The sequence below is a fragment of the Cardiocondyla obscurior genome, linkage group LG04, assembly GCF_019399895.1.
Source record: "Cardiocondyla obscurior isolate alpha-2009 linkage group LG04, Cobs3.1, whole genome shotgun sequence".
Classification (NCBI taxonomy): Eukaryota; Metazoa; Arthropoda; class Insecta; order Hymenoptera; family Formicidae; genus Cardiocondyla; species Cardiocondyla obscurior.
In genome coordinates, this window is record NC_091867.1 from 1281817 (window position 1) to 1297336 (window position 15520).

General features: G+C 36.4%; 1 protein-coding gene across 1 annotated transcript; it reads right to left on the reverse strand.

Moving 5' to 3' along the window:
• Nucleotides 1–361: 361 nt before the first annotated feature.
• LOC139101471 (short neuropeptide F) lies at nt 362–14764 on the reverse strand. Its single transcript, XM_070654626.1, has 4 exons — nt 14649–14764; nt 8190–8298; nt 4732–4910; nt 362–1665 (listed from the first exon to the last, which is right to left on the reverse strand). Exons 2-4 carry the CDS (start codon nt 8278–8280, stop codon nt 1609–1611), a joined length of 327 nt encoding a protein of 108 aa, XP_070510727.1. The 5' UTR covers nt 8281–8298; nt 14649–14764; the 3' UTR covers nt 362–1608.
• Nucleotides 14765–15520: the final 756 nt, after the last annotated feature.

The window sequence follows — 15520 nt, forward strand, 5'->3', positions numbered from 1 at the left end:
TTCCGATTTTACAAGTGTTTACTCTTTAAAAGTTTTCACGAGCTTTTTAATCCGTTCGGAGGATGAGGAAATCCTTTTAGTTATGCGAATTAGGCGTTTTCCTCGTTCTTTTCCTATTCTTTCCTCGTTATTTAGATTAGACGCTACCGCCACGATCGTCAAAACTTCCCCATGCCGAAGTCTAACTATTATTATTTCATTAATACAACTAACGCAATTGCGACGCCGGTAATTTCGCTCGTAGATGACGCATTCATGGAATATACAGTCGCCACGGAGAGCGTTCTATCGCAGGATTAGTATGGGAGATTAAAAATCTTGTAGAACATATTTGCTGCAGAGGAATAAATGTGACACAGTGTTACATAATAATTTATTTTTAATTTTGCAAATTGACATATCGACATAATTGAGACGCGACCCTCTTTCTGCGACGAAGTGATTATATTGATAAATAGCTCGCATTTCACATCAATCCCCCGTAAAGTTTATTTAAATTATTACAACTTCTGCTATGTATACGTTAGAGATAACGCAGATGCTTTTTCTTTTTTATAATACAACGATCATATTATTTGGCACATTTAACGCAAGAATACTACGCCTACCGATTGACGGACCAACAGGCCAGCTGTTGAAAATTATATTATACTTCAAAATCATTAAATAATCCTGTAGATAAACTTTACGGTAAATTATATATATACATTTTTTTTAAAGCAATAATCAGTAAAAGATTTAATTGTAAAATTGCAAATTTATAGAAGAAAGAGAGCTTTCAAAAAAATTTAATAGTCCAAACAGCTGAATAATGTTCTACATCAATCAATCTAATTGTATTACGTTAATTTGAAGGAAGTTGACAATTAAAATATTAAATGTTAATTAAATTTAAAAGTACGTCTTATGTATTTTTTTTTTTAATTCAAATCTGTTATTTTTCGAGTCACTGCTGAGATAAATTGCCCGAAAGATTTGGGGATGCACATTATCGCACACAACGCGAAGTAATTTTTGTTTTAAATCCTTTTCACGTTGACGCTTGTAATTAAATTCGAAGGAACAATTGTATTCGTAGCGATTGAAGCGTTTAGATTGTTATCCACATCGAAGGACTTAGGCCAAGTGTCCTTTTACAGTTCTACCACTAATTAACGGAAGTGACAAGGAGACAGAATGACAAGGTCTGCGGAAAAGATCTCGTGGACCGTGTTCGCCTCGAGTTGAGTAGTATCGTGAATTTTATGGAACCGCATGCGAAACGAAACAGTTAACTATCGTATGAAAGTAAAATCGTTCCGTGGATTGTTCCAAATTAGCGCGCGCGCGCGAATAAAACCTGTGAACAATGACGAACTCCGTTTTCTTTCTTACACGCCGATCAGCCTAATTGTGCGCGTAATTATCTGCATCACTTTGCTTCGCTTCCTTTCAAAAAATAACGTAAGAATGAACGATAAATGGGAAGCGCGCGCGCGCAGGACCAGCTACGCGATGACGATGAGTTACATATGAGTTAATTTATGTTGTACAAGAGAGAAAGAGAGCAGTCGCGCGTTTTCATCAGGAAATAAATCGGAAAGATGCTCCTGGATCGGCCCCCGGCGATTAATTGTTATCGTCGTATCCCGCCGCCGCACCCAAGGGTCTCGGCAGAGCTCCCGCCTGTAACATAACACACCGCGAAAGGACGCTAATTACTCAATTGTTCGTGAAAATTCAATTAATTGCTCGCGCGCTGCGTGCCAAATCCGTGAATCTCGGGACAACGAAATTGAGCAGAATATTTGAAAGAGAATCCCACCGCGACGGCGTATCGTGAACCTGAAGAAAGCAAGACACATCAGGATAAAATGTAAAGAATGACCGAATGAAACTAAAAATGTGTTATTGAAGATATGTAAAAAATTGCAATACATGAGGTGTGCTCAACTGGAGACAGATTAAGCACACGTGTATATTTTTCGTCAACATAGTTTGTCATTTGAATGCAATTTAGGGAAGCTAGGCAGCTGGAGGAAGGAAGAGCTCCTTGATGTAGATGAATTCGATTCTTATTTCATCGAGAAAATTGCACGGCGTGCAATTGAATAGGAAATTGTAGTCCAATTTTTGTTAGGGAAAAGCACTTCCCTTTATCATTACAGTCAACGGCACACGTTCTAATTTACCACCGATTGTATTCATATTATAATTTACGAGTCTGAGATTTTATTACGAGACATCTTTATTATTAATTTGGTGTTTTCTTTTTCTTTTTTTTTACACGTGCATTACGACACGTAATTGCGATGTTGAATAAAGGAAGAGTAGTTTTTTTTTTTAATCTCAAACCACGTCTACGTATCGGGATCGATGCTACGTCGGCGTAGTTTCGCTAATCCGAATCAGAATTCCAATAATGTGTCACGTCACCCTTTGGAATTCGCACTCAAGTCCCGCATCGTGATTGCGAAGATACACGTTACAAGTTTCATGGCATTACGCCCTTCTACACACGGGAGGGAACTTTTTACAGAAGGGAGGAAGGAGCGAGATACTTGTCAAGCGCGACGGAACGAGAAGTTTTCCCCCTCGTGGCAACCGAATGCGTAAATTCCGACGATCGAGGAGCGAGAGTCTAGTAGTTGCTCGTTTCATCGTAGTCGGGGAATAAGTTAGTTCAGTTGAATTATTACAGTCATTTATAATTTACTGAGACATTAAGCGAGAATAAACCGTGAGCGTGAAGAAAAATGAACGTGAAATCGATCGCTCGTGAGAAGATAAATGCTGATTTCTGATAATTTCTCTGGGGTCAATCGCGCGGTTGAGAGAACAAAGCTTTTTCGGCACGTTCGTAATACAGATGTGACAATATATTGCATGCCGTTGTTAAAAAGATTCCGCGCTTCGCTGGGCACGAAGCGTTGTAATGTTGCTCTGCCGGGCTTTTCAGGATGAGAATTTCGTATCTGTTCCTTTTCTGGCTGATATCACTGGGCGAGCGTGCTGTTAGTTAGGAACGAGGGCACATACCTTCGCAATGTCTCGCGCAATGTTCGCGTCGGTACGTGTCTCTCGTTTTTCAGAATGCAAAAATCGAAATCGTAATGAAATATGGGTGAAATTGATTTGTTATAATTCACGTTCCTTCGCGGATCTTTACGAGACAAAATTGCATTGTTTTTTTCCCATCGTACTTATATGTACGTATCTATGTACGAGATAAAATGTAGGGAGGCACGCCTATTTTAAGCAAACATGTACGCTTGCTCGAGATCCAGAGAGTACCGGAGACTGTTTGCTCGTTTCCTACGTTAAAGAGCATGCACTACGACGTACGAAAGGAATTTGTTTCCTTGAACATACGCCCGGGCATTTTATTAAAAGAGAGATGTGTAAATTAATTTTCTTGCGAGAAGCGCGGGATGCGCCGACGATTCATACAATTTCTTTCATATCACCTCTCTTTGGACATATAAGTTCAGCGACTGAAATACATCCCGGTAAGTGATAAAGTTTCGGTCACCCTGATACCGAGAATCGTTACACAGAAGGCCGTGAGCAATTTTGTACTTTTGCACGAAGTGCAATTTTACTTTGTAAAACGTTGTAAATGTTAAATAAAATAAAAAGAAAGTCTATATCGAAGTGGTATTATTAAATCCCATTACAAAATTCTAAATTTGACTCCAATTAAAAAATAGGAAAAAGGAGATAAATCTGCAAAATACTTGGCACGCATTGCCGAGCCTTGCAACATGCACGTGGCGTATACGAACGAAAATTAATTTCACTTGCGAAATAATATTGTCTATTCGCGGGAATTCGATTCAGTGACTTCGCTCTTCTCGATTAAGGTTTTACGTAAATACACCGAAAACTTATTAGGCGGTTGCTTTCCTTACTTTTTCTAATTATCATGTTACAATCCCTATTTTTGTCGTCCTACGAGACAGCCGGCATGCACGTTCGTGGCCACACTTCAGCTTGCAAGAGTTGCGTCACTCTCACTAATTACGAGAAAATTAATCTCCCAGGGAATACCTGGCACATTGAGAATAGAATGCAAAGAGGGCTCGGAGAGCATTATGAATTAAACCGCGTGGATTCCGGAAACAAAAGTAATTCATGCAAAACAAGCGTATCTATTTCGGAGAGAATTTTGATCGACATGAAAATATACCGCATTACGAGAAATTATATAAATGTTTTTAATTTGCGTATTTTAATACGCCGTCTCATTTTTAATTGGCCGCGTCGCACTCCATAAAAATTTTAAATTGCCTTCTTATCTAAGTACCTGCGTGAGCCACTAAACGCACGTAAAATGAAAGAAAAAAATTAAAAAAAAAAAGAAAAAAAAACTACGTTAAAAATAAAAAACACACACGTAGGACGGAAAATTAAATCTAACGTAATTAATTAAATATCTTCCACTTTCTCCAAGGGACATCATGAAATTGTGCTTGTGTGCATATAAATACAGAAATGAATATGAGCAAAAGCCTGAGGCACCTCGAGCAAACGACAAAATTTGAGACTAAAGAACATTCGAAATTATGAAGACTTAGGGTGCGTTCGGGGAGCTGCTATTCGTGCAATTTACCAACTATCTTCTTCATTTAATGTTACGCATTAGCGAGGAAGAAAAAGAAAAAGATAGTAGCTAAATTGCACGAGTAGCGACTCCCCGAACGCATCCAACTTCTACTCTTTGTCTACTAGTGTGTTCCAAAGAAAACTTACAGAGACGTGTGGTCCGGAACGACCGAATCGAAGACGTAGCGACGGCGATCGCTGCGACTTCCGAATCATTAGGTGCTCCAAAGGAATGCCGCCCAAACCGTTCTCCAGCGCGTTACGTTGCAACAGAAGCCTATACAACTCATGGATGTTCTCTGCCGGTGTTTTTTCTGCCATTTCTTCTGCAAATATGAATATGCGCATTTACATACAACGCGTACGTACAAAACTAATAACGACATAACGTGACAGGAAACGGGGTTTAACGAGCGGCAAAAAGAGAGAGAGAGAAAAAAAAGAGAAAAGAAAAAAAGAAAACGAAAAACATTATTCTTTTCTTTTTTTATCTTATGCATATTGATCCACGTCGATATAACGCGGCGAACAAATCCATTCGTGAAACTTAATCCCGCTCGGATGATATCTCGATTATTGCACGCTGCATCTCATCAATATTAACAAATATAACGAGTTCTATCGCGAGTAAATCTTTGAATAATTACCACAAGTTTTTGTTCGCGTTTTTTTTTTTTTTTATATTTTCCACGCCGCTTTATGACGTCAATGAGAAATAACGTCTCGCCGATTCTGGAAATGCGTGCCGAGCGCAACCCTTTCGCGGATACACGTGTTTGGCGAAACCTCCGTCTCGAAAGAATGTAAATCAGACGCGTGTGCGATGCGCGTATCCATCTGTACGATCATCCGTACGAGAAAATAGAAAGTAGACGCTGCACAAGTACGTTCGTTTTATACGGCATTAAACCGTTTTACGATAAGTAGCGTTCTTCGTATGGGCGTGCATGGTCGTACGATTTGGTGAGCGTTTATACGGTTACTATCGTAGGTAACGTCCGTTATAACAATTATTTACTTTTATTCATCCACATTGGTCGTTCTATATTTATATGAATATATATGTATATATATATAGGTATATAAAAAAAATAGAAAAAAATATGTATTCCATGGTGACGTTATCTGACACGTCGTTTATCACACATGTATATTTATATCTTGACGTACATTCAGAATTTCAAAATTATTAACGTTTTTGATATCAATACTATTTCCCTTTTCCCCCTTTTTTTTTTATTAAAATAAAGACACACAGGTTCATGGCATATCCACAAGATTTATAGACAGCAAATGTTTTTCGAACAATTTGAAAAACCTCGGTGGCTCGACTACTACTGGTCGTAAAGCGCTCGGCGGAATTAAATTTTATATCTGCTAATACTTTACGACTACGTACCCTTTGTTTGCATAAAATAAATTGCGAAGAATTGTAATTTTATTTATCGAAGTATTAAAATATTTTAAGACGCGTTCTTAAGTCGCCGGTGAAAATAATCGGGGCGCGCAAAGGAAAAAAAAAGATTTGAGACAAGTACATGACGACGTTGCACATATCTCTGTACTTAAAAAAAAAATAATAATTCGATAAACCTGCGCAGTTTACCAATAAAAAAAAAGTGATTTTTTTATTGTAACAAAATAATATGGCTACGGCCTTGCAAGAACACAGACGATAGAAATTTTTCCACGTGTTTCAATATCCCTACAAAGGCAAACAGGGGGACCATTTTCCGATTGAACAGACACCTTTCAACTCAATGAAAAACTTGCGTGGTAAAATTCGAGGACGTGCAATGATGTGAAACTCGTTTTCACGGTTCTTTTTTATTCCAAACCGCAATAATCGATCGGACAAACTCCGTTTCTTGCGTAAAAAAAAAAGATTTTTTGTTATTTTTTTTTTTTTTTTTGTAAAATACGAGAAATATTAAAACTGCGGTATTTCGACCTCTGCGCCAAACGCAAATTATTTGTCCTGCAAAAAGGAACAAAATTAATGGGTACGCGGGTTTGAAAGCTGACGGGGTTGTCCGATGCACCTGTTGACTATCATAACGCGCCTCACCGCTCGTTGCGTTATAATCCAGACTATATTGCATTAAACGTTACTATCTCTATGGAGCTAAATTGCTCGCTTAGATTACAACTTTTCTAATACTTCCACGCAATTTCAGACAATTTCGTAAATAATACATTGCAATTACAAGGACATTCATTCTCGAGAAGGAAGATTGATACTTCCACTAAGAAAAAAAAGAGAGAGAGAGAGAGAGAAAAAAAAAAGAGTTAAAATGTATACGAAGTACAGCAAATGGAGCTGACATCGATGTTTGTGACGCTCGACTGAACGCTTTTGCGGTTTGCGGCAAGACCACATACTGGAATTTGTTCGTGCGCAAGTGGAACGTATTGATGAAACGCTTATGGCGAAAGAACCCTAACAGATAAATCGCTTGAAACAACGACATTGCGACAGGTCGTTTTGGCACTACTTGAGAAAGTGAGATCGTGATGATGGAGCGCAACCACCCCCTTACGAGCTTTTGCTATTAAATGGAGAGAGATTTGACCGATCGTACACAGCGATTAAGAGCTGCGATAAAAGTGATACGCAGGTCGATCGATGTAATCGGGCTGGATTTACTAAGTTTATCTCGCGGCGAGAATATTACATAATTCCTAATTATCCTGGATCAACTTGCGTTAGCACCGCGCTCTGCAATTATTTATTTATTGTAATGGAAAAAAATTATTTTTATCGCAAGAACACTTCCGACGAAATAAATACCAAGTCTGTATAATATAGGTATACGCTGTATACAAATGTCTGTATTAAAATTGTTGGAAAAAAAATTATTTCTCTTTAACAACGCACGAATGTCTTAAACAATAGAAAAAAAATTTTTAACCTGCCGCTAATAAACTAACTGAATGTAGAGCAAAGCTGTTAGATTAACGAATGCAATGTGATGATAAGTTTAATTAGATTTACATTTTTTTGCTGCAGTCTAGAAGTCGGTGGCTTAATAAGCCATTCTTCGCGATCATTAATTATATTGTAGGAGACTCGCTGGCAACGGTCTCGCGTTGATATGCGGCATTACCACGTATTAATGGAATACAAAACGTGTTATCATACTCGGTATGAGTGAAATTTTAATGAGAGTTATGGCACGAGAGAATAGCTCGGAAAAAACGCGACTCTACACTGAAAGAACGAAAGTATTCATAATCAGAATTTGTCAGAACGACAAGTTGTACAGAAGTATTGTGAGAAGCTTGTTTTTGTTACAATTGTTATTAAAAAAAAAAATAAAAAAATACAGGAAAGCAAGCAGATTATTTCAAGGATATAAATCTACGAGTTACACTATATATTAAATGCAACATAAACCAAGTCAATAACGCCGTATTGTTTCCAGCAACTTTCTTGAAATTGGATTTACTCCAATTTCAACTACAGCACATAAATATTTGTTGGAAAAAAAGAGAGAAAGAAAGAAAGACAAAGAGAAAATTAAGAAATAATAAAATGCGACTGTTCTTCGTGCGTTATCCCTTCAAGCGACTGACAAGCGATATGTGAAACGAGAGTAACTCACCCCCATAATCCATGTAGTTCTCGGTGCCGTTCACACAGCCGACTATCACGACGAAAAGAATGACGAAAGCTGCACAGCGTTTAACGTCCATAACGCTTTCTTCTGTCCTCTGAAACCGAGCAAACAATTTTACACGTGACTAAAATTTCTCGATCGATCTCGAAAGGTGTTTTGCTCCAAGCATGTGCGCGCGGCGGAGTACGCGCAGATGTGCCGGGCGCGTTATCTAATCGGCTTGACAAAAATGGCTTTCCCTCGCTTTATTTTATTTTTTTTTTTTTCCTTTTTTTTTCTCTCCTTTTTCATATTGCAATAACAAAAGGATTGCCACGATAATTCATCACACGAGCGATGGACCATGCCAGCACGATATAACGTGACGATAGTTTCGCTCGAATTTACGCTTAGAAGCTTCGACCGCATTGAAATACATGCAACATATGTCGCTGATGTAATTCCCCCACGTGACATTTAGACACCGCAAAACGTTTGGCGTATAAACGAGGGAAGATAAATTCAAGACTGCTACAATCGAGCCAAGTATGAGCTTCGCCATTAAACGATATTATCTGCTCGAGAGAGACGTCGCTCATGTGAAAACGACGTGGATGTCGCTGGAAATAACGCAATTTTGACCGATCAAAGCATTTAATACTTGAAAAAGTGGCGAGAAAGAAGAGAAATAATTTTATAAAATCGTTAATAAAGCAATTTGTCAAATATCGTAACTGACGTTACACCATTTTGTAATTTTCTCATCGAAAATCTAGGAATACTTTTCAGCTTAACGTCGACAAAATTTCACAGCCCATTCAGAAGTTAAAGCACACCCCACGACTCTCAAAGGATCGCGTTATCGATACCGTCGAGGTCACGATATTAACGAACTATATATTTCTAGTTCGGCGGTGTCAGTATCTAGTTCGCTACGTTATTTCATTTATGTCGTACGGCAGCTCAAGTGGCAAGACGAGAAGGTAAGAAGAAGAAAAGGGAGCTATCGATATCGCGTACCGGGCGCATTCTGAATAATTTATCCACCTGTATTTGATTACACCTGATAGAGCGAATCTCGTGGAAGCAACGTGTGTCCCGTGAGCGTGTGCAAGTCACATTGTAGAATCAAGTGTACGTTACGTGCATGTTAATTTTTGGCACAACATCGAACTGGATGACACGCTTCGGAAGTGTCGCTTGAACGTGACACTTCCATATCGAATAATCATTTTCAACTTGTTTACCGCCACAGTCCGTCACTCGAGGGTGGCCTCAATAGCAAAAGCATTCAGAATCTCTGCTTCGAACGGTATATTAATTTCGAAATTGTCACCGCCGACGTTTCGGCCGCGTAGTCTTCGGCGGTGACAATTTCCACGTTAACCCATTACAAGGATCGGCTTGCACGAGCGACACGCCTCCTTCAAGATTTACATTGACGATGATTTTCACGTCGTGGAACCGTTATAACAATGTTACGCTCTCTCATTTCTAATATTTTTATCCTTAGCATTAATCGTGCGGCGGAAGCGTAAACATATTACGCTTTTATTTGCCAAGGATGAAAAGTCCATTAACGCTGGTATAATTTGCATTCCCTTGCTGCTAGAAGTTAGTTAAAATTTTTCAGAATAACAAAACGTACAAACGATACGACGGCTTGTCTAAAAACAGGAGAAAAAAAAATTATTGCGCGCAAATTTCTCTGGACGAGAGCGCGAAATGTATTTTAAATAAATCACGCGGCATTCGGCCAATATTATTCTTTCCTCACTGTAAGCAAGAGAAACGCGGAAAAATAACAGTATATCGTTTTATATCAAATACATTTGATTAATTTATTATAGATTACGTTGTATATGTTTTATGCAATTCTCTTTCCCCAGACAATATTTTGTTATTTCATCCAATTATAAATTCAAACATTTATTAAATAATAAAATAAAAGTGGATTTAAATTACATTTCAAGAAACAAAAGGTGCTTAAAGTACCATATAAAGTACGTACATTCGCAGTTCGTTTGCTAAAAATGATTAAATATAAAACTGTTTTCTTTATAAAGTAGAAGAAGTAAAAGGAAATAACGCCTCGCGCAAAGCCCGCGCTTTGTGATGCTTAGTATTTATTAAGAATGCGCGGATCAAATAATAATTTTAATTAAAATTTAATATATTGTGTAAAATGTAGTATCCTTAATGTCAAGAATTTATTAAGTCGATTAATTTGGAATTCTGTCTCGGTGCATACGTGAATCGGGAGATTAAGCATAAGTCGTTATTTATGTCGTGACAGTCTCTGATTGTTATCGTGTTTGATAGAGTCCAAGTTGTCGAACCCAATTCGATTCTACGGGGACGAATTATAGCGTATCTATTGATTACTCACGCCGCATTGACTGAGGTAAATTCGTTTAATCGTTTTCGCGTGTTCGAGGTTCGTACACAAACGCAATACACCCCGATCCCGTAATTGCTTTATCAAGTCCACTTTAGACAATATATCAGTCTCAGAGTTTAGAATAAAATTCAATTTATAATACAAGTCGCGAAACGCAAAAAACGTGAAGGGAATATTAGAATATAAATGTAAAAAAAAAAAAAAATGTATATTTTAGAATATACAATATATAAATTTAAATAAAAATAAAATTTATTATGTACGTATATGTATAATGAAATAAAAACTCAAGTAAACTGACGTTAACTGATGAAAACTGACGTACATATAATTAAAAAACTAACATAAGTCTGCAAATATACTTTGCAGTTTATTCAATTTTTTTTTTTTTTTTTTTTTTTTAGTACAACAAATGTTTATCGCGATTGCGTTGGAAAATTTACAAATCTGTTTTGCATGTATAAAACTGTGATAAAAAAAGGGCAACATCTTTAAAGACAATTTCTTCATCATCCCTCAATAGTAGACTACTTCCTTGGGGATAGCTAAATTACCGTTGAATCGCGTACAATTAGTAATTAAGCTTTCAATCAAGATTTTCTCAGGGTGTAATTTTCAAAAAAGACCAAGTTTGCACGGAAACCAAACGACTCGGATAATAATTTCAAATATCTTTGAAATATCTTCATAACAAAAATTACGCAATCGTATAACAGCATGTCAAACATTTTAAGTAAAAAAAAAAAGGAAAAAAAAAAATCGCCTGAGAGTTACTGTCACTGTTTAAACGTCAGAAACTTTTGTTATTAACGAGTCGAGCATTTCATTATCTTTGAAAAAAAGAATTAAGTCATAATGCGAAATTCGAAAACTTTCTGAAAGAGAAAGTTGCAGGTAATAATAATGTGGAGGAATATTCCAAGAGTATTCTACGTTTCTCAGTCCTTGATTAACGGCAATTTGTTGAGCTTTCCGAGGCAATAATTGCCCATCCTTTTACTCGGTTCGTGCCGCGCAGGCTTTTAAAGAACATAAATAATTTACGTGTATCGTTAAGAAGATGGCAAAATTGTATTTTTTCCCCGCCGACTATTTTTGCCTGTGGACATTCCTCGTGCGTCACACCGACTTTTAACGTATTTATCTGCCGGCGCTCAAGAAAAATAACTGAATTTGTTGTGCAATCACCAGCGAATATAATATCAATAATTAAGCAAATGATGCACCACGAGAAAAGAGAAATCGATTATCGCGACTTCATCGACGTTCAGCCTCCACGTAACGATATCCGTAATTATCATTCGCGCTAATTAGTCATTAGTGAAACGTCTTAATAAACGAGCAAGGACGAAGAGCACAGTTTGTTACGCAACCGAATTACAAACAAGTGCCGATTTTGGATACGGCTTTTCTCATAAAATCATAATCGATAGCCGTTTTCTCAGAGGCGTCAAGAGTTTTTCGTTTACGCAGCGAATTACCTCGCTCGAGCTCTCGCCAGGGTTTATTTACGTACAATTATTGTTATCTCGTAAAAATTCAAGCTCGTCCGATTATCGATAGCTCAGATAATTTTCCTGGCGTCACATACGCGCGTATAACGAACGGGGTGAGATCACGGGATTGAAATTAAATAACTTTTGGTTGTGCAACGGCGGTAGGTATTTAACGCGGCAGGTGTACTTATTTCGTAATAACTACCTACCACCTTCGCATTTCCGGTTGACATGCAAGTACGACAAACTGTGGACGCGCACTGCGGAAAGCTCCTAAGAGAAGCGGATTTAAAATGTGCGGCTTGTTATTTACGAATAAATCGCGTATGTCCGAGTTCACGTGTGAGTATACCCCGCGCTGAAATCTCTTGCGGTAAAATTTATAATCTACGTAATCCCGCGACAAAAAGTAACAAGGCGTACGCGTTGAAACTAACATTTCGAATAATAATTATGTAAAAAAAAAAAAAGTGTTTTAATAAAACACACTGCTTGTACAGAGCATTAATTAATAATACGAAAAAAATTAAAAATATGTCCATAAAATTGTCATTACTAAAATGGTAAAGGTAATGCAGATAGCAAAACTGGAAAAAAAAAAAAAAAAAAAAATCTTTAATTCCGATTAGCTTCAGTTCCACATACAATCGCTTTCGTTTCAATTTATTTCCGCGCGTAATATCCGACGAATGGAGGCTAAGTCTTTCTATTTAGAACGCAAACAAATCACGTTGAATAATTATGCCGATATTGTCATGATACACAACAGCGACATACATGTAGTGTGTAATTTTAAGCGTAAACATAAATCAGCAATAACAATTTGTCATATTAAATATGCAACATATATAATGCACATATATTAAAAAATATCACGCAAGTTGAAAATAATTATATATGCTATTATAATTGTATATGTAAAAATAATTATAAACTATTCCAGAGTTCGCAAAATATATCGATTATGTAATCGCGTATAAGCCGGCCACGAAATGTCAATTTTTCCCTTGTCCTCTCTTTTATACCTTTGACCTGCGTTAGTAATTTATCACCCATTACATTGCGATAAAAAAAAAATAGTAATGACCGCGCCATCGGATATTTTCAATGGATTACGTGCATCATAATCATAAAGACAGCGTACTCAATTTTTATGAAAAGCACGAAAACGTTTTATGTTTAAAATTTCTATTAATTGGATGTACGCGCGCGTGTAACTGCGTTTAATTCTTTTTCAACTTTTAATTTTACAAAAATAAGTATTTAAAGAAACATTACAATACTTCAACGAAATTGTAATTTTCTTTTTTTTTTTTGGATGCGTCAAATGTTCTATCAACATCTTTTTATTAACAAACTATATTATCCTACAAGTTTTTAATTGTAAAACTATAAGATTTACAGTTTCTGTTCGTTCATTTGTATCAATCCATATTCACATTCACGTATATGTAATTAAAAAATAATTTTATATTTGTTAAATCTTTTAATATATATATATACTGATAGCTACTAATTAATTTGGAAATTTAATCATGTAAAAAACGATACAATTACAGAATGCAATGTACAGTTTCTCGATAGATTTATTGTAGCGACACACTTTATGACTTTTTAATCTGTTCGATAAAATAAAAACGTACGTGACACGCAGATACACTAATTGATAAATGTAGAAAATCATTATTTTCTCACACCTGATGTATTTTTTATCGAGAAAAGTAACAGAAAAATAAAAACTAATTAAATTACAAAAAAATCAGTATTTTACTTTCAGTTATTTATAATTGACTGCGTTTTCGTCATTTTAATTAATAAAAGATTTCATTTTAATGCTAAATAAAATTTAAGATATAACAAACTTTTTAATAATATTTAGTACTTTTTAAATACAATTAAAATACTATTAAAGCAAAAAAATAATATCAAATATAATAATGAACAGCTACAAACGCGTATGAAATCTGATATAAAATTATAAATTGTTTAATCCGATTAAAGAAAAATAAAAATTATTACCTGTGACAGGGTTTTATCGTAATTAAAATTACAAATATTCAGAGAAATAATAAATAGTTATTTATTACAAATTATATAAAATTGGAAATGATAATTGTGGAGATTAAAGTAAATCATTGATACATTGGAGCTTTATCCGTAAGAACTAGTTTCAATAATCATTGATTGAAAAGGAACATTGTTCACAAATTTTTGCAACCACTAATCTTTACGTTGTAAAAAACTGCGATAAACAATCCATAATTTTCCTTTACAAAGAAAACATTAAAATATATTACTTTTTCCAACCTTAAACTAAAATACAAAATACGTTAATTGAGTTTCGGACCAGTAAACTCGTTGATAAATAAAAAAAGGGGAATCTATTTCGTTATAACGAAGTTTTATGTTTTAGAAAAAATAAAAATTGCACAGAAACACTTTAAGCGTAAGGCGTGAACTTAAAAATATCGCGCAGAAATCTATATAAAAAAAAAAAAATGTAATGGAATAAAATGTAGAGGATAGAAAGCGACACAAAGAGATACGTGCAGAATGAGTTGAACTCACCGGATTCTTTGCAAATTCTTGAGCGTTAGCCTGAAATGACGAGAGACGAGCAGGGATTGAGTGGCTCGCACGTTACGGCGGTAATGATGCGAAGTGTGGCGGTACCGAGGGACCCTTCATATATATATATGGGAAGCCTCCGTGTGCTTTCGACGGGGGGATGAAAGAGAGAGACCAGGGTGAGAGTGGAAAAGGGAGAGAAAGAGAAAGAGATAGGGTGGGCGCACAGGTGGCCGCTCGAAAGCGGCCACGCGGTCACGGGGCGCAAGCGTCCTCTTCTTGCCCTGCCTCGTTCATCCCTCCACCTTTACCACCCCCTCGCGATGACGTGACAAGGAGGTGGAAAAACGCACTTTTTCCCTTCACGCGTCTCTCGCACATGAATTCTTTTTTTTTCTCCTTTTCCTTTTTTTCGCGGAAATGGTTTGCTCAACGCGAACCGTAAACGATTTGGTATACGACGTGATTTCGACGTTCAGCTAAATGACAACTGATCTATTAATGGCGATATCCGAAACACCCGGAAAACCGCGATAAATCCGTATAAAAAAAAATAGATTGCTGGATGAGATAAAGTAAATCTAAAAATTCGCAATCAGATGTCAAGAGAGGCTTATCAATTAAAAAAAAAAAAAAATCTAAAAATTATGTTTCGTGTATTCAACCGTAGAATATAACGCAGCAACATATATTTCTTTTAATGTAATGCACATGCCATTCTTTTTAAATAAATGTCACTTTCGTGCGAATAATTTTGTGTTTTCCGTAATTAAGATATATAAGATGAAATTTTTAGGTGGTTTCCGCCGGTTTCAAAGAAAAATATTCTTTTCTCGGGGTAATGCCCATAGAGAGCGCCATTTAAAGGAGAA